Raw genomic sequence first — 26,903 nt, forward strand, 5'->3', positions numbered from 1 at the left:
GAAGTCTGTTGAACCTGGAGCTAGTTCCTCCTAGCTAGAGGCTGAACAAGGGGCTGGGGCATCTCGGGGGGCGGTGTGCCTTTCTGTGTGAATGTAGGACTCAGGCATCGTGGGGTATGTGTGAGTGTGTGGTTGAGGCATCATGGGGGGGGGCTGTTTGTGTGTGTCAGGCATCACGGTATGTGTGTATGTGTTTAGGGCTCAGGCATCATGGGTGTGTGTATCAGGCATCACGTGTGCCGGGGGGGGACTCCAGGTCCCGTCCCCACAAGACAACCCACAGGCGGGGCCGCCCCAGCGCGGCGGGACCCTACCCGCGCCCCGGGCAGCGCTGCCCTCAGCAGGCGGCGGCGGCGGCAGGAGGCGGAGCCGGGAGCAGGAAAGCGAAAGGGAAAGCCCGCCGCTGCCCGCACCAGCCTCCGGCCCCATGCAGCCGCTGGCGCTGTGGCTTGTGGCCTGCCTGCTGCCCGGCGGCGGCGGCCCGGGGCTGCTCGGCTCCCACAACCGCACGCGGGCTCCGCGAGGCGGCGGGCGGCAGAGCGCGGAGGCGGCGCTGTGGGTAGGTACCGGGCACCGGCTCCCGCCCCCGCCTGGGGCAGCCTCCCTTGTGTCTCCCGCCCCGGCACCAACGGGCAGAGAGGGGACCCCGGGGCACGTCACGGTGGCCGGGGCTTCCCCCGGGCTCTCTGCGGGGAGGAGCAGGCTCTGCGGGCAGGTGTGGGTGCTGCACTGCTGGCCACCTCTGTATTGGGGGGGTGTCTTTTATTGGGCCATCTGCGGCGTTGGGATGGACCTTGCGTAAGGCCTCTGCCATTCATCAGGCACTTCACTTTAGGGGCTGGACCCATGGGGAACTGGTGCCACCTTAGCGGGGGCACATTTGTCCCCAGCAACCAGTCAGCCAACCCGGGGAGGCCCTGTGGCCACTCTCACCAACCAGGCGTAGGGGTCCCCCTGCAGCAAAACTCACTGCGCTGCAGTAGCGCTACATCTGGCGCTCCCACTCCCCGGCCACTGCTCGCTGGGGGGGACACCAGTGCTCCTGCCTGCTCCCCTCTGCCCATCACCTAAGCGGGGGCACCCCCATGCACCCCCTGTGTGTCGCCAGTGCTGGACCTGATGATCTTGCAAGGTCCCTTCCAGCCCTAATGTCTATGAATTGTGCCCTTTGCTTAGGGCCTTGGCATACGTTTGGTGGTGAGCCGCACAAATGCTGATGGGTGTCAGTGCTAGCTTGGGGTTTGGAGTAGTCGCACCCTTAGGGAGTTTATACACATGCTCTGGGAGTGGTGGGTGGGGACAGGGGCTTTAATTAAAGTGACTCCTCTAATGACAGTGTCCCGAGCGTCTTGTACATCAGCCTCCCCACGCTTCAAAACAGCAGCGGGGGCACTTTAACTAAAGCTTGGTTGGCAAGCTTTAGTTAAAGTGCTCCATTTTTATACAGGAGAACTGGAGTGCAGGAACTACCACACTCCAACAGACTTGATTAATTGAGGCTGCTCTGGCATGCTGTAATTACAGCCCTTGCTGCTCATGTATAGGCATGTCCTTACTGTAGAAACCTTCTCTAACCTCCCCCCACCAGCTGTGACTTCCTGCTAGAGGCCTGGAGAGCAGGGGGCAGGAGCTGTAGCTGGAAGTTGCTGCCAGAAAGGCTTTTATCCTTGCTCTACCGGTGGGGGTGTGAGAGATTTGGGATACCAGAGGACTTCAATATGGGTAGCACATAGTAGGGGGTGGCCACACCTTAATAGAACAGGAGCTGGGGAGTGTGGATAGGAGATTGTTCTGCTTTGGAGCAGCATATATTTCAGCTGCATAAGGGGTGCTTAAAAGCACTTTAAGGTGTTAATATGCAAATAATCCAGGGGTTAAGAGCTCTAGGAGCCATCCAGAATTACTGTGTAACAAGTCCAAAGCAAGACCAGCCCTGGGTGCAAAGTAGTAATCCTGCAGCTGACTGGTTAATCACACAATAAAATTTAGAATGGCCTCATGTGCAAAGTCATGATCACACAATTAAAAAATGAGGAGCCAGCTATCAAAAGAGCCAGCCAACAAGGAAGTTAGAGCTGTTCCACATTTTGAAGCACTAATAGCTGGCTTCTCTCCAGCTTTAATTTGAATGTATGGCAGGGTCTGAAGTCTAACCCAGTTGGCCCAGGAAAGATATCACCCACTGACAACCCATGCCTCTGGCACAATTCTTGGACCACCATGGCTGCAACTGACTCCAGCACTGATTGCTTCTCTTGCTTACATCATGCCTCCCCTGTATCTCACCCACCTGTCCTTGCTTTGCCGCTCAGCCTCCCTGCCTGTCATTCCCCCATTTTACAGCTGATGAAGTAGAATCAGGTGCAGGAAAGCTCATGCTCTCTGGCCCCTGCTACACATTACATGTATTATACAACTGACTGGTTAATCATGCAATAAATGTAGACAGGCCAAACATGCAAAGTAATTTGCATAAGAATGTCCATCCAGCTATAAAAAGAGCCAGCTGGCTACAAAGCTATTGCTTGAAAATGTATAATAACTTTATAGTTGGTTTTTATCCAGCCTTAATTTGAATGTGTGGCAGGGCCCTTAGTGTATCTTAGTTTATAAAGGTGCAAGTAGATGTCTCCAGGAAGGGGGAAATGATATTGCTGCATAGGTATCCTGCCTTCTGACCGACTTCAGGCTAATACATCTAACTACCTTTCACTACTCACTGCCAAGACCACCTGCATGGTGGTGTTGGACATGCAGAAGCTGCACTTCATCAGCTCTACTCACCAGTTTTGCCATTTTCCCTAGTCTGATTCCCCAAACTTACTCCGCCTTATCCCTGTGCTGAAACGCTCTTTCACATGTCCGGGTGTTGAGGGTCAGCCCTTGCCTTTCATAAAATAGGCCTTCTTCACTCCTCTGATTTTGAGCATCTGCACACCTTAGATTGCAGAAGTGGAAGGAAGGAAGCATAAGGCGGTGTGGGGTGTAGATGGCAGAGGAGAAAGGACTAACATGATCCATGGTGAAATAGAGTAGAATCTAGCATGGGGACATGGAACAGGTTTTTTCCCCAATATAGAAGAATAAATGGAAGTTTTGTTTTCTTTAAAATTTCTCATTCTCCTATTAAAAAGATACAGCCTATTCATCACTGATTTGTACCTTGTGTACATGCAATATAAAATGTCAGCAGATCAGAATCAGCTTATCTGTGAATGTAAATTGACTGAATGGTATAACCAGCTGTGGAGAATCAAAGCTGTTATGCCTTGTTCATCCTATTTTCTCCCTCAAGATCCCTATGAACAAATGGGTTTTCAGTTGGATTTTAGCCTTGCAATGGCCATGAGAGAGCAGTTCAGAAAAAAAAGGATGTTTAGTTAGAATACTGTATTCTTGGAGCCTCATTCAGCATTATGCTAGTTAGATTTTACATCGTAATTCCATTGACATTTTACAAAATGAAAAGTCCTTTCTTGACTAAGTCCTGAACATAAGGGGTAGGCATATATAGCCATGATTTTCCTGGACCACCAAACCTTAAATTTGAATTGTACTTTTCATTTCCAGCACAAGGTGTCAGCCTTGAATTTACAAAAACCCACAGATTTTACCCAGCAATAACTTGACCCTGCTGTCTGTAGGAGATGGTGGTGTTACAGTGGCTTGTATAGTCTCTTGCAGTTTTGAGATAGAGCAGACTCGTCTTGTAAGGCTGTGGAAATGGGTTATATGCAGCTGAGTACTCTGATCCCAACTCCTTGTCTTGACATTCCTGACTCAGAGTCCTGCTGTTTTCAAATAACAGTGCTATTATTTCTTTAGTAATGCTAAAAATGTTATTTGTTTACGAAAAGACTTTTCATTCCAAGGTACCTTACAAAACTAGCGTTTAACACCAAACAAACAAACCAGCAACCAGGGAAAAACGTAAAGACAACCAAGCAGAGAGGAAAATCAAATAGCATTGCACCACACACCCCCTTACAGCAGCCCGTATTACACCCCACCCTCCTTAAAATGTGGCTACAAGTTGGATTTTGCAGCACAACTTGAACATCAAGAGATGTGGGCTGCTTTGGAATTTTGACCCCACTGGTCCAAAGACAAAGGCCATCTTGGCCCTATCTGTTCTATACCAAAAGCACCCCAGTTCAGGTAGCTCTTTGAACCAGGTTTGTGTTATGGGAACAAAGAAGCAGTCACTAAGAGGCGTTTTTGTTTGGTTTGCACTGGTAAGCAGCAGTGAGAAGAATTCTTGCTCTTATGGAAAATCATGCTATGGAGACAGAATTTCAACTTTCTGATGTTCAATCCTAAAACTTATAAGTCTAAAACTAGTTGAAAACAAATCATAATGTGTTACTAAATTGTATAGTTTAAGGCAGCGGTTCCCAATCTGTGATGCGCATACCATGAGTGGTACGCAGACAACCTGTCAGTGGTATGTGTTAATAGATTTATTATAATTACTTTATATGGCAAAAATGTGGTGGTGGTACTTAAGGTTGTATCGTTTTAAAATGATGGTGCGCAATCTGTTACAGTTTGGGAACCGCTGGTTTAAGGAGATGCTTTTAAATATTTCATGTATCTGGATAATTTAGGGCCATAATTTTAGAAGTATTAAAGCACCTAATTACTATTAAAAACTGGTCCTTAATTCTTTGTAAAATATCCATAGAAGTTAGAGCCATGGACAGAATGTTAGATTAACTTTAAAAATAGAAAACGTATGTCAAAACAATTTGATATTCTTTCAGATAATGAATTGAGTCAGCAGTCTGGAAGCTTGCAAGTTGTAGAGAGCATGTCCCAGAGATAACATTTGTCATCAGATAAAGCTGTTCTGTTTCAATTTTCAGACCACTTCCTCCTTTGTGAGCCATGTCCCATAACATCCTCTATGCACTGTTTAACCTCCAAGCATGCAATTCCAAAGACCACTGGGAACTTTGAGAGCCAGAGCTGAGGAACCTTGATCTAACTAAGTAATTACCTGCTGGCAATTCTTGACTGTTTTGTCTTTATGAAGGTCCACCGGCCCCTAAAGAGGACAGTTTGTCCTGCTTTTACACAGAGTTCCATACAAATACATTCACTACTTCTTCCCATACCAAAACAGCTTCGTATGTTGCCCTAGTTCAAAACTAGTGTATTCTTAAATCTATTCACACTGAATGTTTTACTGCAAGTATTCCAAAAACATATTAGTCTTGCTTCCAAGAATAAAACTATTATTTTCACTTTAAGAAATAACCATTTTTCTAAAGACCTATTTCTTGTGCAAGTTCACAGTAAAAACATAATGAAAAATGTTAGTTTGAAAAAGTTACTTAACATGAGCCTTTCCACTGGTTCTCCAACTGTATTGCTGCTGTTTATCTTCTAGCTGAAAAGCTCTTCAGACCCAGGATTGTATTGATAGCGGTGTCTTTTACATCGCTGGGTTTACTTTAAAGTTCAACTAACAATAAACCACAAAAGGAGATAATCAGATTTGAAAAGTCTACTTGATCATGGTGTGGGTAATCAAAAGTTTTCCCACTTAAGGGTGAACACAGACTCTAGTATCTAGGCTAGCAAGGGGTGGGGGAAAAGAGAAGAGAAAGAACAGTACACACCAAATCAACAGAAGAAAGCGTGTACTGTATTCTAGAGACTTAAATAAATATGAAGGGACTCCAAGATGACTAAAGAAGCCATAATAAAAATCAAGATAGAGAAAATTTTACAAGCTGTAGCAAAAGATGGATGCATTCTTTCAATAAATAGAAACCTAGTAACTTGTATTTTTCTTTTCTTTTTCAGGAAAGTGTTAAACGAATTACCAACTTGAATTCATTATCATCAAATGACAACACCACTGCTTTCTATGGATTCAATCAATTTTCTCATTTGTTCCCTGAAGAGTTTAAAGGTACAGAATTTGAGTCATGCCAGTCTTCTTCCTATTACTTTGCTGTATGATTCTGCGGCTGCTGCATGCACGTGCTCTTTTCTGTCATGGTTAAAAGTTATTATGTTATTATCAAACAGCTACCTATTTTTGGTAATAATTAATTCTACTTGCCAGGTATCTTACCGTCTATTACCCATGAACGGTGTGTTACCCTGGTAGGTGCAGACACAAGTACATCAGATATTTATTCTTTGTGTCCCCAGATCTCTCTCTCCCAAACCCAGATCAGGCTCTCCCTTTAAATTATCTCATCTATTTTTTTCCCCAGCCATTTTAAACCCAAACAAAAGAGTTGTATAAATTTTCTGAGAAGGCAATACTCTCAGACTTGTTTGTCTACCAAGGAATCTACATCAATTTTACATAAACCCCTATTGTTTTCAGACACACAAAGATACACATAACGCTTATGATACTAATATACCAATTTTGTTTAATGCACCAATCTTGTTGGATATTCAGTGTATGCATAGCTTCTGATGCACCTCAGTACAACAGTCTTTCAAGTTTCCTTGTTCCTGAGGTCTTGCGTTTCTCACAGATATAATATATACTATGACATTACCTGAAAACTGTAGGCTTGGCGGCTCACTTCCAGTGACTTCTCACCACGTCCTATCACAAATTCTTCTGTTGTCTTTAAGCAGTAGGATATTAGTGTCAGATGAGTGGAACAAATGCCCAAGGTGCTGACATAAAGGGGGTCCTAGTAGAGAGGCCCCCTTCTATGCTGCCAAATTTACCAATTTCCATAGTAATCGGTGGCACCTGGGGAAGAGGTGGGGGGCAGGGCTTGGTGTAGTGGGGAGCAGGAGTTGCTTGGAACCAGTGGGGCACCTGGAAACTTGTGGGGTTATACTGATCACAGGGTTCAATAGACAGGCACATGTGAATTAGAAGAACTAAAAAACAAGTTTTATTTGTAAACTAGTAAACAAGCTTCTGCAGTTCTTTAATCTCTAATTAACTGACTTGAGGGACCATCTCCTAACTCCCAACCTCTGTAGTCTTCCAAGTAAGGGAGTATCTTCAAATTACAACATCAGTCGTTGCAGGGGTCACATCCTGTTAGCCCCAGTTCCCTAATCAACCTTAAGTCCCCTGTGAGAGATGCCAGTGCTGAAGAGGGAGGTGACAGCGTGGCCAGCAACCAGACAGTTAATACCTCCCCTACTGCAGCCCCTGCCTTGGTCACATTGGAGCAGCTGTGGCAACTGCAGTTGGGGGTGTGAGAGGGTCCTGACACCTGGCAGTCGCTGTGTTAATCCCCTGACACCTCTCCGGACAACAGTGATGTCTCCCACAAGTTTAGGGGTGTGAAGCTAACTAGACAAGCAGGCTACTAGCATGCAACTCGATGCTGCCCAGGGTGTAACCCTTACCAGTTATGCTTCTCCCACAAGTTAGAATTATTCTTTTCTACTCAGCTACTTACACTGTTGCATTCTAGGCAGACCAAATCATCACTGATTTTATAAGCCATGATTAATGTAAGTCAGACTGTAATTCAGTCTAATATTTTGCTTCCAGATTGTTTTCATTTAAATTTACTCAAGTCCCCCCACAATTGACAGTTTTATTATTATCTGATCATACTTCATCCCCTTTACATTTCAAGAAGATATATGGATAATCTTCTTAATAGATTTTTTTAGTTCAGAGAGTAATATTAATGGCATCGGATTCCTCCCCCACCTCTACATTTTAAACTGCCTTGATGTTACCTGCCAGTTTCCTAATGATTTAGAGTAGGGCTGTCCAGCTGGCAGCCCATAAATGGCTCCTACCACCTTTGCCTCCTCAACTCTCTACATTTATCCCCACAGGTCCAGATACTGCTCTCCCTGGCCACTGCTGCTTCCCTCCATTGCCTAGTCCCCACCAAAGCCACCAGGGTCTCTGGGTTCTCACTCTCTTCTCCAGCTTCTACTTTTTGCTGCCACCATGGAGGGGTGGGAGAGGAGGGAAGAGCCAACAAAGTTCATGGCCACTCAGAAGTTGGACAGATCTGATTTTTACAGTACAGAACAATGACCAATAAAATATCTCCCAGTAGGGCTGTGCGAAATTTCTCTGGCTGTCTCATTTCAACGCTGTTTCGACTTCTTTCAAGCTCAAAACAGCGAAATCGAAATGAAATGAAGGGCTTTGAAACAGCTTTGAAACAAAACAAGGGCAGTCAAAATGTTTCAAGTTTCGAAGCTGAAGCTGGACTTGCCTGCTGGGAAATAGAAAGTAAGGAGAGGGAGGGGGAAGAGGGGTGAAGGAGTGCTCTCATATTGACTGTGTAGCTAGCCAGTGACTGTCATCCTTTCCTGAGGTCCCTTCCAATCCCAGTGCTCTGGGAGAGGGATGCAAAAACAGCATAAAAGGAAGCATTGTTTGAACTGGCCTGCTTTCTGCCTTGGCGTCTGACAGTTACTGAGCTATCTTGCAGCAGCTTAGGAGCATTAGACAATGAAGGTTACTACTAGCATTGATCTGAATGATTTCCTACTTGCGAGTCTAGCCTAACAAGAAGGATTCCAAAATACTTTTTTCTTTCTTCTAGACACTTTTATTTTATTATTATATTCATTGATTTATTCTTTTCAATTCTATAATTATATTGGATATTACACTATAGTATTTAATTCATATAGGAAGGGAGATGCATTTATATTTTATTTCTATACATTTATGTCTTGCAGCATAGACTATACACCGTAGGGAATTTATATAGGAACGTAGATACTTTTATACCTTGTGGCATAAAAGACTACATACCTTACAGAATTTATATAGGAATGCAGATACATTTATATATTTATATAAAAGCAAGACACTATGAAACACACCATGAAGCATGGTGGAAAGGCATCTGGCAAGCCTTCATGGAGGGGCAGAAGAGGGGGTAGAGAGAGAGGTATAAAGTTCCCCCCAAAACTCAGATGCAGCCTCTTCCCTACAACTAGCAGCAATGAGGCTTCCACAAGCAGCAAGGAAAGGGGAGCAGTTCCAGTGCCACTGCCTGTGCCTGAGACTGCATCCCCTCCAAGAGCACCAGCCATAACCCCCACCACCACCATGACAACAAGCAGCAGCACCAGCATGCCAGTCTCCTCCACTCCCATTTCACTTCCCATGCTAAGCCTTGCAGTGCCAGAGGAAGAGCTAGAGCTGAATCTGGATCTGAGTGCCCTAGCAAGGGAAATTCTGGGGAAGGAGGGGGAATCATCTGAGTTTGTGCTCCACAACCCTCAAGTTTCCCCTAGAGCCAGGTCTTCCCCAGAAGGCACTTCAGAGAAGGCTGAGGTAGAGGTTATGGAGGCAAGTGGCTCAGCTGAGTCCGCTCCTGTTGCTGTGCCTCTGCCTGCTGAGGAGAGGGAAAGTGCAGCATCCACACATGTACCCACACCCCAGACGCAAGCAGGTAGTGTGGTCTGGGATCATTTTGAGCTGGCAAATGATCCCACATATGCTACCAGCCTGCACTGCCGAGCCAAAACCAGCCAGGGCAAGGGAACAAAACACATGAGCACCATGGGAATACTGATGCATCTCCGCAGGCACCAGCCCCTTGCGCTTGCTCCTTCTCAGCCTGGCACCAGCAGGAGCATGCCCAAAGAGACGTCCTCCTCTCACTCCAAAGCCCCTGTCCCTCGAAAGCAGAGGCAGGCCACCCTGGAACAGTGGGGAAAAGGGTGACAGAAGGGGAGCATGCAGACAGGGGGGTGCATTGTAAGGGCAAGTGAGATCACCCAGAGCACGGGGGAGATGCTTGCTGTGGATGGCCAGCTCTTCTCCTTAATTGAGTGGCCAGGGTTCAGGCGGCTCATGACGCTCATGGCCCCATCCTACCAAGTGCCCAAATGCACTACCTTCAGCAGAACGGTGGTGCCCTCCCTGTATGAGGCAAGCAGGGAGGACTTGAGGGAGGAGCTGCACAGGGCAGGTCCACAGGTGGCCTTACACTTCACCTCAGACTTCCGGAGAAGTCGGGATGGAGATCACACCATCTCCTTCAAGCCGAGGTAATGGATGAGTCCCACACAGCAACAGAGATCATGGGGGGCCATGACCCATTTGGTGCAGGGGTGACTTGTTGGGCACAGATAGCTCACCCACGGGTTCATGTCACTGACAATGGGGCCAGTATGGTCAACATGATCCCTAATGCCAACTTTGTTGACATCCGCTGTGGTACACAAATTCCACCTCATTGTCAGAGATGTCTTGGAGGGGGACAGGGCTGCCAAAGATGGCACTAGCACCACCAGCAAGCTCATTTCCAAATGCAGGAAGGTGGCAGGCTACTTTCACCGGAGCATCAAGGGGGGCAAGATGCTGCAGGACAAACAAGCAGAACTGAACATCCCACAGCACAAAATCAGTGGAACTCCACATACCTGATGCTCGAGAGGGTGGTGGAGCAACAGAAAGCCATCCATGAGATGGTCTTGCTCAGGGAGATTGGAATCAGTGGCCCCCTTAACAGGGCTGAATGGGATATCATCTCTCAGATCTTGGTGGTCCTCAAGCCCTTCCTCGAGAAACAGTGTCGGCGAAACAGTTAGGATGAAACGAAATGGAACAGCAGTTTCAAAACTAAACAAAACTAAAAACAAAACACTGTCCCGTTGAAATGGAAGTCAAAATGCAACGGTGCTGTTTCTCACAGCCCTATCACCCAACTCTTGTTGTTACTGCCAGAATCTTCCTGGTTTTATCACACACCGATCTCCTGAACCAAGCCAGTAGCTCCAGAACTGGTCTTGGAGCTTATAATACTACCCCCTCTCCCCCAACACACACGCGCACCAAAAAAAAACAATGGACAACAAACATCTTAATTACATTTCCTTTTTCTTATTTTTCAGTGACAGTCACATTTGGATTAAAAATATTTCAGACTCTCCTTTTTCTTTATTCCATAATTTCCTTTTTTAGTGACAAAATAAGAAATTAAAATTGGCTGTGATCTACTCTACCCAAATAAAACGTGATATTTTGTGAAAAAATTTAAACACAATGACAAATGTCATGAAACATTTTTTATGTTTTTTAATTAGTCCTGATAAGAACCAGAATAAAGAAGCCCACACTCAAAGTCAAACTCAAACGTTCCTTTTTGTTACCAATACAGAATATTTTAAAATAGTTCTAAAATAGAATGGTTGTGGTAGATTGTGTGAATTTTATTTAAAGATTCAAAAAATGATTTAAAATTCTGTATAATAGACTTTTTTCATAATCATCAGTTCTGATCATACTTAGCCCTCAATTTTCTGGCTTTTTTAATAAGTATTTATAAACTGTTTAAAATAACAGCAATAACAACAATAATAATTGAGAATTTTTACGTGTTCATATATATGTTTATGTTTAGCTGTTTACTTAAGGAGCAGACCAGACAAACTTCCCAAATATGCAGAAGTGCCAAAGAGAAAGGAGACACCTTTACCGAAAAAGTTTGACTGGCGGGACAAGAATGTTGTCACAGAAGTGAAAAATCAAAACACGGTATGCTCTGGATTTTCATTACTTCTTTCCTGGGCTTGTTTATTCAGTATTTTATGCACACTATAGAGCAACGGTTTTCAACCTTTTTTTGTTTGTGGGCCTCTAAACATTTTTGAGTGGAGGTGCAGACCCCTCTGATTGCAAGTGTGGGTATTCACATAGTTATGATTGATCGTAGTCACTTTTTGCAGACCCCCTAGAGCAACATTCTGATTCATTTTAATTTAATCAAAAATATCAGAACAAAACGTAGATATTTCTAAATCCAAAATGTTGACAAATTTCTGTTCCATCCTAACTGGTATGTTGACTCCTGTTTCAGTTTGGAGTGGAATTTCTGATCTGTTTTATTATGAACTTTGCATTTTACTTAGCCAGGAACCGTTATTTTCCAACAGTGGCTGAGATGCAACAACAAAGTCTTTCAAAGTAAAAACAAACCTGAGGAAGAATGTCTTGCATTCAAAAGCTTGTCTTACTTTATCCCAATTATATATTTGGTCCAGTAAAAGATATCACCCTAAGAATGCCTTCCTTCTAAAATTAAAAAAAAACCAAACACTTTTCATTAGTACATCTGGAAACAAATTAGAGACAATACAATACGTCTATATGTAATCATTAAGTATTGATTTGACAGAGCTCAAATAGCTAGATGTTAGAGCAGAACAGAGGTTCTGGAATATATAATAGGCTTTTAATTTTATTAGCATATGGGCAACAGACATTCCTGTTAAATATATGATCAGAAATCAGTTACCTTATATAACCTGAATATTCCATGAGTGCTAATTTTAACTCATAGTCATATAAGAAATGGAATATTATCTGTGTACACTAAAATTCAGTAAAATTACCTGTATAATGGCCAGTTAAAACATCTTCAAGATTTGTCATCATATATTTAATATATACATGTGCCATTTTTGAACCTCAGGTCTTTACTAAAACTATTTACATCCTTAAATTTAAATACGCAAGTATTTTGCATTTTTCCAAAGTCTGTAGGAGAGGTATATTGTAATTTATTTGCATTGTCTAAATGGCACGAAAGGAAGCACAGGCTGCTCGTGGAGCCTTTCCTGCAGATTCTATCAGCAAGCTGAAGTCTCTTGTGGCTGAAGACCCAAATTCTGCATCTCCTTTTTAGAGATCCTACTAGAATGTCTCAGGATTAGGGAGTGACATGATGACAGAGCAGAAGAGTTGCCAGAGCACAGCTGCTTCTACCTTATTGCCATATGATCACACTCTTTAGTTAACTACAGATAGTCAAAAAGCCCAAGGCTTAATCAGTTCAGTCTGCAAAGGTTAGTCTAATCCAGAGCTGGGCAAAATGTGGTCCATGGACTGGATGCAGCCTGCCAGGCCATTCTATCCGGCCCGCAGGGCCCCTAAAAAATTTAGAAAATTTATATTTATCTGCCCCTGGCTGCCTGTCATGCGGCTCTCAATGGCTTGCCAAAACTCAGTAAGTGGCCCTCCGCCCAAAATAATTGCCTGTCCCTGGTCTAAGTTGTGTAGATTGAACCAATAAGCAAGTGAGCAGACATTCACTTTTGGTTCTGGAAATGCAGCCACATACCTGAAGTGGCCCAGGCCAGATACCGGGGGTGCTAGAGCATGCCACTTGGGGCAAACAGCATGGGCCAAGGCTATCCCACCCACCTGCAAGGGGTGGGGTGAGTTGCAGGGGAGGTGAAAAGCATCCTGTAATACCGGGAACTGTGAGTTAACTTGAATCTGGAGGGGATCTGGGCAGAAGTTCAATAAACCTATTTAATCTAAATCAGTTAAGTGTTATGCTGCATCCATCCAGGTTTATTTTAAACTGGTTTCAGTGATTTTGGAAGTAGTTTATGTGCACTGAACTTCTGTTTTGTTACAGATTTGAACCAGTTTCCAATCACTTATACTGGTTTGTGTGTAATTTCTGTCTGTAGCCTTTAGGGCAAAGGTGGCCAACCTTCAGCAATAGTGCCACAAATAACATGCAGCAGATATGGGAGGTGACAGACAGGATAGCAGCAGATAGGGCAGGGAGCAGAAAGCAGAGGAGATCAGGCAGGGAATACAGAGCAAGGAGCAGAAAGCAGAGGAGCAACTCAGGTGGAAGAAGGGGATCAGAGTGGCATTCAGGGAAGGTACAGGGCTAATTTGTGGTATGCCCCTCGCTGCCCTGGGGAATAATATCCAGCTGAAGAATTCTCTGGGCTGCTCTAACATGCATCCAAGGCCAGAAACAGAACTCTTGTTGTCTTTCCCTGTGTACTACATCCTAGTGTAACCTAAGCATAGCAGAGAATATGGCCCAGGAATATTGGCTCTTCTTTGGCTATGCTATGCATAGCATAATTGGCCCTATGTCCCACGCCCCCCTGCTCTCCTTACATTGTCTTGCCAACATCTGTTCTTGTTTAAAGTTATTGTTGCTTATCAAAATATAAACAAAAAGCAGCATTTTTTTTCAAAATTGTTTTAATTTAAGTGTGGAAAATAGAAGCATCTGGTAATTCACATCAAGTTGTTAAATTAAAAAAAATCTGTCCCATTCAAAACATTACTAAATTTTGTAGCTTAGAAAGACCACCTGTGGCAGAGCACAACTTGTACCTGCCACTTTAAAAGGTTTAAGCAGGCTGTGGAGTAGCTGGCAGGTGCTGTTAGGCCCAATTAGGCAGTCAGTGACTGCAAGGGGACCACTGGATTGGATGTGGGCAGGGTAGCCAGGGTGTAAGGCAAGACCCTAGGAGTGGAGCCAGCAGTTACATCTAGGGAGCCAGTGGAGCAGCATTGCACAGCCTGAGGAGAGCAGCTCCTGGAACATTTGGAGGTCAGGGTAGGGACTGTGGGGATGGAGGAGGTTCCTGTGGTCCTGGCTAAGACCTGAAACTGCACCCTGCTGGGGTTGGATGGTGTGGTAGGGCTGCCTGTGGTGGGGCAGTCTCCAGGAAATGTCACACCCGTGCCTTCCCAGTGAAAGGCGAGGATGGGGCACTATAAAGCCTAAGCCCCTGCTGTCTTGTGGGTACCCCTTGGAGGGGAAAGTCTAGGGGAGCACACCCTGATAGAAAAGCACAGGGCCCAGGTCCACTGAGTGGGGCTTGAGGCCAAGGCCCACTGAGTGGGGCCTGAGACCCAAGGGGCAGAAGGCCCAAGAGCCCCAATGAGGGGAGGAGTAGTGGCCCCAGTAAGGGGCAGAGAATGGCCTGGAGAAGGGGCCAGGAGGCCAAGGCCCTCACAGTGGGGCTTGAGGCCATATTTGGGTCATAGGTTGAGTGCGGCCAAGCAAAGGGGCCGGTGAAGTTATGGGCAAGTTGGATGCCATGTGTGAGGCATGGGACACAGTGTAGGGAGGGTTTGGAGCTGTGTAATTGGCCTAGCACACCAGGGTCACAATTAAGGCAGCCTCCCCCATTTAATAGCCATTCTGGTAACATTAAAGGCGTAGCAGGGCAGACTACCCTAGGCAGGGGGTGAGCCAGTGATGTGAGTGGCCTGAGGGCGGAGCTTGTAGTTGCCCCCCCCGTCACACCACCCCTAATGAAAGATTCAGAATCTAGATTAAGTGAATATCCTATATTATATGAACAACAGATCATGGTGAAGACATTGTATTAGTAATAGCAGACAAATTAGGGTGCTTGTTGGGGGAATCTTTAGAGTAGCAAATCAGGAGTACAATATGAGTCTACAGATAAGTACACAAAAAAGTGCATTACTCTTTAAGGAATAAGAAAAAAAAACAATTAAAATTACTAAGCTCAGTTCAAAGAAACCCCCCACACTAGCCGTTGTTTGTATTTTTGTTTGACTAACATGCTATATTAAAACAACTAAAAGAAATATGCTGTTTAAATGACTTATTTTTCTTTGAATATTTTTCTATTTACAAATGCTAATGACAAATATTGATTTTTCCCCAGTGTGGAGGTTGCTGGGCTTTCAGTGTCGTGGGTGGAATAGAGTCTGCCTATGCAATCAAGAGGAATAATCTGGAAGAACTTAGTGTACAACAGGTCATTGACTGTTCCTACAATAATTATGGCTGCAGTGGTGGGTCCACAGTTAGTGCTCTGAACTGGCTGAACCAGGTCTGAAAATTTTACACTTTGTAACTGTTTCTTAGTTTTCCATTTTAAAACATGCCCTAGTATTTTGTATAGAAAAGAAAAAGTAGTGTGAAAAATATCTGGATTCTAATATGTCTGACTTATTGGAACTAGTGAATTCCAATATGGTATCCAGAGTCACTGAGTTTGAAGTTGTATATAAATTAGAAAAATTGAGCGCATAACTCATGTAAATTCATCCACAAAGGCTCGCTCAGAACAAAGCAGCATCTGGTATTCAAGGGCATCTTCATTTTTAATTTGCTAGGATTTTTTTAAACAAAATGTAAGCTGCAAGCAATCAGCGCTGGTGTCAGAGGTCCCATTTATTAAAAAATTATAATATGGATTTTGGTGCCTAATATCTGCTCTATGTTTATGAAAAAATTAGCCTCGTAGTTAAATAAGAAGTCCTTACAGTTTGTGGAACAAAAACCCTCACTTTCAAGCTGAAAAGAACTGAAAATATGGAAAAAGTCACATTAATGTGAAATGAAGTGTCCTTAAAATATTTTCGCATTTAGTATTCAAAGGTGAATTTATTAATATAAATAAAAAGTAATTACATTATTGGTAAGATATTTAAATATTTTTCTAGTATGTGTTCTATAAGTTTTTAAAAAAGCGGTAGATTGTGTCCCCTTACAGGTGAAGCTAAGAGCTTTAGTAAAAGATCCTTAGGATGTTTCGACGTTTCTCATGAATCAAGGGGATTTTATTTTTGCTATTTTAAGAGTTCTCAAGCAATAAAGATTAAAGTGATGTAAACCATGAACTTGGCAGCTCCAAGTTCAAAAGACAGAATACATTTGTTGTTAAAAGATGACACATAGCGGGCACATATACCCATTTTGCCTTAGCTGTTGCATGACAGAATAGGAACCAGGGGTGGATGGGGCCATAAATGACATTGCTACCTAGATCTCTAGTCCTCTGCTTGACTGTATCGCGCATACCTTACCAGGAAGTAACTTGAGGTGAATGGCTCATAGTAGCCTTATGTCCTGGCAGGGAGGATTCTTCCCTCTATGAAATCTTGTCCAAGTATACACCTACTTCTGGGCTCAGGTTGATACTGGCATGTGGATTTGCCTCATAAGCAGACTTGTTTTAATAATAATATTTTACAAAGTTAGTCCTAATGCTTTAGCGATTCTTTAAGGTTCTGTAAGGGCCTGGTAGGTGAATGCAGTCTTTGCCACTTGGGATTCTACAAAGCCAAGAGATTCCTCAGGAGACCAATTGCATCACAGGTGGGCAAAATGGTGGATCCAGATGATGACTGGACTCCATTTTGCAGCACTGCCCACGTGGCTGGGGCCGGTTTTCACAGAGACTCCAACAACAGCCGTGCTGTGATAGTCCAAGGCTGGGGTTTCTGTAGACACTTGCTCCAGCAGCACTGGCAGGGCGGGGAGCTGCTCTGGGGCCTGGCTGGGATCTTGCGGCAGCGACAACGTGGTTGAGCCAGGGCAGAGCTGCAATCTGCCGCCTGCATGCCGCGAGCAGGGAACAGGGGCCCTGCAGCTACCCCAGCTGGGATACTGGGGGGAGCTGGATCAGGCCCTTGAGATGAGGAGGATCCATTCCACCCTGCCTCCTTTGCCACCCCCCCAGCTCTAGCTATTCAGCAGCTGGCAGCTCTGTGCTGGCTGTTGAATGGCCAGAGCTGATCAAGTTTGGGGGGGTGGGGGGGAAAGGGCCTCCTTACCTTGGGGGCCTGACCCAGCTCCCCCCAACACCCCAGCTGCAGGGGGTTGCAAGGTGAGGGGGCCATAATCCCCATCTCCTCCCCCCGAGCTCCCCCCCCTTCCCCATGACAGCCTGGGGACAGCCCGCCCCCCATGCCAAAAATTAACCCTGGAGGAAACACAAGTTCCACAAAGCCCTCTGCTTTTCAGTGCCTTAATGTAATACCTCATTTAACCAGGGTTAATTTTTGGCCATTTTAAAAGTGCTCTGCAGCTGTGCACATGTCCTATGACACAGCTGTAGAGGGTTTTTAGGGGTCAGATTGCTCAAAAAATGTCAGTTGTCTGCGCCCTTTGTATCTTACTCTTGAGGTATATACTCAGAAGCACTCCTCAGACTTTCGTTCTTCAATTTTGCTAATCTTCAGAGTGTAAATGTCTTCATTTTCAAACATGGCATTCTTATCTCTAACCTCACTTGGAACGCATTGATTTTTGGGTGGGTTTTCTGTGTTGTTTCAAAGGCAGCTTTGATTTGTATAAATCCGCTTGGCTTCTATTTGAAACATTCATTAATTTATCTTCTTGCAGACGCAAGTAAAACTGGTGAAAAGTTCTGAATATAGTTTTAAAGGTCAAACAGGATTGTGCCATTATTTCTCTCTCTCAGATTTTGGAGTTTCAATAATGGGATATGCTGCATATGACTTCAGGTAACTACTATTGATTCTTTTTGTTTGCTATACTTTATTTTTGTGTTCACTGACTATGCAGTGAAGCCAGAGTAAATGTACATGCCAGTCAAAGGTTACATACTAATTGATGCAGCTATATTTTAATCTTTTTGCAAAATAGATATTTAGATATTTGTCTTTTAAATAATTCAAATTCCAATGCTATACCTTCACTGCTGTTTTACATCTACTAACCAAATTAAACCTAGCCAAGTTCTGGTTACCTGGTGCAGAAGCCGCTTTAATTACAATGGAATCATAACTCAGTAATGATTTTCAGACAGTAAAAGGACAAAGTATGTCTTGCTGGCCAAATGATGGAAAGTCCATCAGTCTCAAATGTTTGGACAGTGGCTGTCTCAGTAGTTGGAATGTCCACCACACCCTGTCTTCCAAAAATGCTTGGCAAAGCTATGAGTAGCACACAGAGCACTGTGCATTGCCTTACATTCTACTGATACTGCAAAATCATCCATGCCTCCATACACTTTATCATTTTATCTTTTTTTAATGAAAGTTTAAATTCTGATGACAGAATTGGCAATCCCCCACATCTGGACACAGTTTACAGATGCCCCACCCTGGTGCATCTCCCAGCTGCCTGGCTCTGGCATAGGGTAAGGTCCCACACAGCTGAGGCACCATGGAAGACATCTAGCCTGCATCAGATTGGAGCCGGATTGTTCTGACACACAGTGTATAACAGGTTGCTGGCCCTTGTTCTATGATTTTATAGTATCATAGCAAACAAGAGCTGGAAGGGACCTCTGAAGGTCATCTAGTCTAACCCCATGTTCAGAACACTATCATCACTGTTTAAACCACCCCAGACAAATGTTTGTCTAACCAACTTTTAAAATTTTCCAGTGACAAAGATCCTACAACCTCTGGACATACTCTGTACCTGTGCTTATCAACACGTATAGTTAGAAAGTTCTGTCTAATATCTTAACAAAAATTTTACTTTTTGCAATTTATTCCCATGTGTGTCCTCTCCCTAGGAAGCAAAGAGCAATTGATTGCCAAAGGACAATCAATTACAAACCTGTTTTTACTTGAAAACTGTTATTAAATCCGCTTTCTTTTCTTTAAAGTGAAAAATCCCACTTTTTCCTTCCAACCTTTCCTCACATGACATAGTTTCAAGACTTCTAGTAACATTTGTCATTGTCCTTTGGACTTTTTCAAATGTGTTCACATCTTTCTAGCTCATACTTGGTACTTTAACAACCACATGCTTTCCTGCAGTACTGCAGGCTAGACAGTCTTCTACTCCTTTAAAGTTTAATAACATATAATAAACCTGTTAGGAAATCAGGCCATTTAAAAAAAATCAGGGTTTCAGTCTGCAATCATTGTTTCCATCTTGGGAGATGTCTTTACAGAGATGCTTCCAGAGATCAAAATCTCAAGTTAGACTGTTCTGTGTTTTGCAGTACAAACTATGCATCTATCCACAGCTGTGCCGTATTAAACTGTTTTATCCAGTCAGTGCTAAGGGCTTAAGCCATAAATAAAAAAATTAGGACATGGTTCTACAATGTTCTGAGTGCTTCCTGCAACATAGTTCATGATCTCAATTCCCACTGAAGTGAGTGTGTCTTGAGGGTGCTCAGTATGTCTCAGAACTAGGTTTTCATTTTTTTATAGCAGACCTGACAGAAAATATGCTTTCCAGTAATAGCAACTCTACAGAGACAGGTTATATGCTAAGTACTGGTCCTGTTAATGGTCTCTAGCTATACTTTACTGTCTTTTCTGTGGAACTCTTGTGCATGGCAAGAAGCAGAGAACAGTCGGTTGGGTCCACCATGCCTTTTAGGCAAATTGCTCTCGTTCGATGGCATTTTTCTTAGTTTTGACCTAACTTACTACAAGTTGTTTCTTTCAGCGATGCAGAGCACAGGGGTGTATATGTACTTGTTTTCATCTTTTTAGGCAGTAAGGAAGATTTTCAAAGGTATGCATTTAAAACTGAAAAAGTAGAAATAATCATAGTTGGACATCTTAGTTGAACATATAAAGAAAAGCTAATCGAATCAGAATTCAAGTTGTGTATTAGCTGTATTGTACTAGAGCTGGATTATCTTACCTTTGTCTTCCTCCCTCTTCTCTGTTCTGTTATTTGCTTAAATTCAGTTATTAAATCTTATTGCAGATTTTGATTATAAATCTCTCCTAAAGACAGGGACTGCCCATATTGTATTATTGTAGAATACCTGGCACAGTACACCCCAATCTTATCATAAAACATATAATCATAATACAATAATAATAGGCTATTGTTTGTAGCACACTTAGAGGTCATTCTGGATAAAAGTCATAATTACAGAGATGTGGTTTTCTGTATCAACAATATACTATCTAAATGAAAATATAAGCAATACCTGTAAGTCGGCTGTCATTACACTCTTGGTCCACAGATCTCAGTGTTTTACAAAAGTGAGAAAATTATTTATCTTCATTTTTTTAATATAGGAAGGGTGTGGTACAGAGATTTGAACTAGCTTGCCAAGGCTATACAACAAACCAACAAACAGATCTGTATTTTCTGAAGTCTAGTTCAGTGTCCTTTTAACCGGATCAACACTGTTTTTCATATATATATATATATATATATATATGAAAAACATATCTCCTTTTTACTGACCAGAAAGTCTGACACATGAGCAGAACAAAAATTTATATTAATACTTTCTCTCATGAACAAAACTTTTAATGAACATCGTTGGTCTATCATTTCAGTGTATCAAACATTTCATGTCACATGACTTGGATATCTTTTCATTTAACTTTTATTCTTCAATCTCTGTTTGGACAGAGGTCCTCTAAGATTCACATCAGAGTATTAGCCCAATCTGTAGCTACAATCAAATAAATTGATATCAAACAAATTGGCAAAACATTTGGATTTTACAAAAAACAACTTTAGATAGTCATAGAAATATGTATTTACAGGTATTATTATAAACCATAACCAGTTGAGTTTTTTCAAGTATCCCCAGTATCTTTTTTCCTAACTTCCCCAGTGAGAATTACAATTCATATGTCAAAAGAAGAAAAATTTCCTGAAGGGTGTTCTTACCTGCTAAGGTCATAAATTTACCAAACAAACTTTACTGAAATATGGTTGTGGAATTTTTGTCTTGCTGGGACCTTTATCTCCTCTCAGTTACAAAAAAAGGCACAGTAACTGATATGAACACAATTATGAAATAGTTGTATCAATTTCTGAGTTATGACCTCTGTTAAAGTAAGCTACGACCTCACTGAAAGTAGGTTTCATTTCTGTCATAAAATATCAGGGCATACATAGTATCTGTGGGACGCTTTTCCTAACCTGTATTTGAGGTAGGTAGATTTGTTTCGTGGTATCAAAAGACTGTGCAAGTCCACTTGTATGTTTACTTACACTGTATCTTATCAGAATTAAAATGTCAGGGTTTTGCTAAGGCTAAATAGGGGTTTAAACAATACAAAAAAGGCAAGAAGAAATAATAATGCATTCTTCTTCTTTGGAGAACTGTTCTTTAGAGCCAAACAAATGCGTACAAGGTTAAGAAGTTTGTTCTGACAGAATGCAGAGCACGACGTTCCCTGATAACATTTTTGTTTATTGTTATCTATTGTACAATATTATCCCCAAAAGTTAATTTAAGAAAAATAATACTAATAATATTGAAGCAAACTCAGTTCATACTAAAGCAGAAAACTTCATTGAAGCCATAAAATACACTCTAAGGCTTGCCAGAAAATACTTCGTTAGATTTCCGTTCTTTAACGCCATCCCTCCCCCCCAAAAACAAACAAATAGCCAGTTCAATTTAAGACACTGTGAAGTTTACTCATCATTAAAACTATTTTCTCTTCAAGCATACACTTTCAGAAAGTGTCTCTCTTTTTAGAAAGATTGTACTAAACCTGCAAAAATACGTTTCTTCATCAATTTAAGCTCTCTCTTTAATGTAGGTTATATTCTAGTAAGTAGAAATGCACAAGTGATAATAATGTTGCAAGTCACTGAAGCTATTCAGGCTTCCTGAAACCATAAAATAAACATCCTGGATCTTTGAATCTGTATAATTTCCATCTTGTTTATGTACTTTCTTAGTATTAAGCCAGTTATGATAATTAATAGCAGAATTAGCTAAAAAAGTCAAACATTTATGATTACTTCAGTACATATCTGTTTGTATTCTTTTATACTGCATGCACGTTTCAAAAGCCACTATGAGACTTGAACAAAGAATGCAATCATCTGAAAATTTGTAAAGAATTTTTTAAAAATTTTTATATAAAATTGTCTTCCTCATTTTTATCAGTACAAAGACAATTCACACTGAGAACCCCCTAAGCAAAACAATTCTACTAATGGGAGAAAAGCACGATACAGATAACTAAAAATAAGTAGATAGCATTATCATTTCAATAATACCTAAATGAAACATACTCAGAGATGAAACAGTGAATGCAGTATTAATCACATGATATAATTTCTTTTGTTTGGACAGTGTGTATATATATATATATAGAACACTTCAAATAAGAATTTTAACAAGACAAAATGTAAATAGGAAAATGTACTAATGATAGAATAATGAGTTGTCTAAACTGACATTTTAACTAAGTGGAAGGTGTAGACTATGAACATATTACCTGCTGGTCATCAACAACTGGATCCAAAATCCACATTGTTACCATTTCATTAAGAGCAGAAGATTATTTGACTTGTAGCTTTGTATACCTTGTTTTCATATCAACACAACTATGATGTTTGTGTTTCACAGGAAACAGCTTGTTTGTTTAATTATTATGTTGTACATGATTCACTATGACTTAAACTTTGCTTTGAGACGCTGCATTCTAACAATTTTGGATCATTGTCATTTTTCTTGTAGTGGCCAGGAAGAAGAAATGATGAGGAAGCTGGTTCACTGGGGTCCTTTGGCAGTGACTGTAGATGCAATTAGCTGGCAGGATTATCTGGGTGGGATCATACAGTATCACTGTTCCAGTGGAAAAGCAAATCATGCTGTTCTTGTCACTGGTTTTGATAGAACAGGTAAGTTCTATCAGTAGTTAGAGTCACAAATCTGTTCTTTTTATATTTATTGTTTTCCTGGAAATTTACCTTTTGTGAAAGAGGTGATTATAAACTGAAACGTTTAAGCTACCTGAAGCCAAACACAAACTGTTACATTTTGGGATTGTATGTCCTGTGGAACTTCATTCACAACATTTCAATTACAGTAAACACATAGTGCCCTCAAATTCTGTTACGTTAGTATATGATATTGTTCAGTAGAGCGCAGGCAGATTAGTTATATGAGAATACAAAGTCATACTGTAGTAGCCATATTTCATCTTCCTATGGTCTCCGTTGCTAATCACAGATTTCACAATGCTGTTATGTCTGATCAGTAGAAACTGAAGCATGAAAATGACTTGTATATTGTCTCACTGCTCAGAGTTTTTTAGGATTGCCAAATTTACTGTTTCCTATAACTATTTATAAAAGTCTTTTTTTAACAGGTATCATTCCTTACTGGATTGTACGGAACTCCTGGGGACGTACATGGGGAATAGATGGTTATGCCCGTATTAAAATCGGTGGTAACATCTGTGGTAAGTCAAACATACAAACTTAACTAGTTAGTTTGAGCAGTAAAGGTTCAAGGCATTTCTGTATATGGACAATGACTTGGAAGACATGTTAGGGAATTTCAGAATATAAAAACAAATAGCAGAAAAGGACAATTTTGTTTCCATTTTCCAGTTGGTCTAATAAAAGGTATCATTTTGGAACCAAGAGTTCTAGTTTTTTATGTGTCTTTTTGTCTCAGACCAATATAGCTACCAACTACACCCTTGAATAACATGGGCACCTAGAACCTTATCATTCCAGTTTTATCTCCATGTTCAGCATTGTGCAGAATAGATGGAGCCCCTACCTCATGGAATCTATTATTTAAAGGTTCAGTCCATCAAGCTTTCTGTGTGCCAAGAACAATGTCACACACATTGCCTATCTGTGACCTTTTCCTTAGAAGACAGGGTCGGGGTATCTGTAGAGGACCAAGGACATGGCAAAACATCCAAATGCTGAAACTTAGCTCTCGATTTCTCTTAATTAAAAAGAAAGAGTATTTTGAAGTATAGCCTAGGAAAACTACAGCTCCATTTTCAATTTCTGAATTCTCTAAAACAGGGTTGACACATATACAGCCCTTGGGTTGGATCCAGCCCACAGAACCACTTCATTTGGCCCAGTTGGGTTATGGGTGGGCCAGGGAATTTGAGGGTATGGCCAGCAGTGGGCAGAGCCTGTTGCAGAATCCAGGGTCCTGGTGGACACAGTCCTTGGCAGCAAGGAGGGAAGTGGAAATGGTGCAACACAGGGCTTGGTCATCCTGTGGGCTGCCTGGCCTTCTACTGATTACATGCGGGCATGATAGCAAGCGGCTGCCTGTCCTACTGCTACCACAGTAGCCACCACTGCCATGGTGATTGCAGGTGCTGCTGCCATCACTGCCTCAGGCCACATCTGGCCCAAAAGGAGCCCCGTGCCTAAAATGAGTTTGATATCCCTGCTCTAAAACAAGATTGTAAGTCCTCCACTGCTACCTTAAATCCTTCAAGTAAAGGACCCAAGACCTATAACATGAAAACAAAGGAGAAAGTGGGCTGGGTAAGGAGGAACCTTAATTGTGACCAAATAATGTTAAGTTGTAAAGAGCAAACACTTTTATTCACTTTTATTTTTCCTTGTATTTAATTAATTGAATCATGTCTTAGGGAGAGAGGACTTGTAGGAGTTAATTTTCAGTTGGTTCTTCTAGACAGCAAGTTTAGTTCAGAGTAATTATGTTCTTAGTATTCATTTAACAATTGCTTTACTATTCTAGGTATTGCAGATACAGTCGCATCTGTATTTGTTTGACGCACACTAACCAGAATAAAATGGTACGACGGCAGTTCCTTGGATTATCGCTTTCCAGCTGTTCAGTGTGAAGATTTTTTTAACTTCAAAAAAATTGCAAACTATTTTATAGTTAATGGTCTGGGCATTATAAATATGGCACAGCCAGATTTGGGGACGATATTACATTATCCAGGCTCTATGCTACTAAAATCTAGGGAAGACTGAAGTTGGGAATAAGGATGCCATATAGCACACCTTTTGTTCCGAAGAAGAAAGGTGAAACAACAGACATACATGATGGCCATTTTGGACATTTGAGTTTTACGCAAATCTTCTTAAGTATTTTCAAATGGTAACCCATGATGGAAGGACATTGGGACATTGGAAATCTGAGTCCCAGATCAGGAACAGCAATAAATTCTTTGCAACAAGTAATAGAAAGGTTGACATCACAGCTGATTCAGAATGAAGTTAAGGATGAAGAGAGAAAATTACAGGATATAATGTAGAATCTACTGAATATTTTGAATCCAGAAATCTGGTAGTATGGTAGGATACATCTGGAGATGCTTTAATGTCGGGGAGAACATGACATACCTCTTTCCTTATCCCCTTTCCTTTTATTTTTAGGTGCTGTCAGGGAAAAATTGTCATGCTTTTAGTTTAAAAAAAAAAAGAAACAACTATTGTTCCGATACATTCTGATGCTTGTATTGGCTTTTCTTGCAACTTTGACAACAGATGATGCGTGCACTGATGTGAGCTAGCCCAATTTCTCTTACTACTTTCTGTAACATTCCTAATTCAATTTAATTATGGTCTGGTCCTTCAGCATGTATGGTCCTTCCTTAGGGCCTTCTATAGTCCTTGTATGTAAGCAAGTGAGTTGAAGCCACATACTCATTTCTACCGCAACACCCAGAAAAAGTGAGCAGGAGGGTAGACAACAAGCCCAATACTAATAAAACCTTCTAAATGCCATTTTCTTCTCTCTAACCTTTCCAATCTGCTTGATCCTCATCTGTCATGTCTTGTTAAATGTAGTATGTATCTTCATCAGGGCAGAGAATATTATTTAGGAGGATCCTACAATACCTTTGAGCATTCAAAATTAATTCCTAATAGGTAATCTCATAGATTGGAAGGCAAGAACTAATAACCAATTAACAGCATTATAGGAATCTCGGATATTAAAGCACATGCTGTACCCTCATTTTGTACATCAGTTTGCAAATAGGCTACTCCACTTGGAAGAAGTGTGGCAGAGCAGCCTTGGTTCAGCCTTCTTTTTCTATGTCCCTGTCTAACATTTCTGCCAAGTGCAAAAGGGAAATTTACAGCATGTAACCATCGTTTTAAAAAAGGTGCCCAGTTCTGCATTCCATCCTTTTTAAGGGTTAATCATCAGTTAGTTATTAGCAGGACAGTGCAGAAGGCGCTCATTTTCTCATGTCAGTTCTCCAGCATCACTACTCTTTCATGAAAATGTTCCAAGCAGCCACAGATACCTGGATAAGTTTCCTGTAGAAGAATCACTTAAATCTGCTCTTCTCCGTATGTTGGTCAGAGAGAACCAGTGGACAGTTTCTAGCCCTTGCTGATCTGAGGTGTATAGAAGAGACAGCAATGCCATTTGTGATTTTTAAAGCATTTTAGTACCACTTTGTAGCTTTTCATAAATTTCTGTTATTTAAAAATAATTTTAAATGACTATATATGCTCCTTTTTTAAAACATACATCTTTTAGATGAACTGTGAAGAGGTTTTACAAACTCCAATACTTTGTACTTTATAATTTTTACATATTTTCGGGTAAAGATGTTGGGTGTTAAAAATCTTTGTTTGTTTTAATGATGTTCTTTCAAAAATAAAGAATTGGAATATTTATACTTGAACCCCATGTCTTTTTTATTATGGTGCCTTAGATTTCCAGGTAGCACAGAACAAAATCCGATGCGTCCACTCAAAATATTTTTGTAT

At 41.7% G+C, this 26,903-nt stretch overlaps 1 protein-coding gene across 2 annotated transcripts; it reads left to right on the top strand.

Moving 5' to 3' along the window:
• Positions 1–288: 288 nt before the first annotated feature.
• On the top strand, positions 289–26,810 carry CTSO (cathepsin O). Of its 2 annotated transcripts, none has more exons than XM_019481461.2 (8): positions 289–559; positions 5,812–5,920; positions 11,331–11,464; positions 15,391–15,483; positions 17,859–17,980; positions 22,900–23,063; positions 23,534–23,626; positions 24,907–26,810. In XM_019481461.2, exons 1-8 carry the CDS (start codon positions 428–430, stop codon positions 24,939–24,941), a joined length of 882 nt encoding a protein of 293 aa, XP_019337006.1. In that variant the 5' UTR covers positions 289–427; the 3' UTR covers positions 24,942–26,810. The 2 variants fall into 2 exon arrangements, with proteins under 2 accessions (XP_019337006.1, XP_006275840.1); XM_006275778.4 differs by having other exon boundaries at positions 292–559; positions 15,391–15,558.
• The last annotated feature ends 93 nt before the right edge of the window (positions 26,811–26,903 follow it).

The sequence above is a fragment of the Alligator mississippiensis genome, chromosome 2 (genome assembly GCF_030867095.1).
Source record: "Alligator mississippiensis isolate rAllMis1 chromosome 2, rAllMis1, whole genome shotgun sequence".
Taxonomy (NCBI): Eukaryota; Metazoa; Chordata; order Crocodylia; family Alligatoridae; genus Alligator; species Alligator mississippiensis.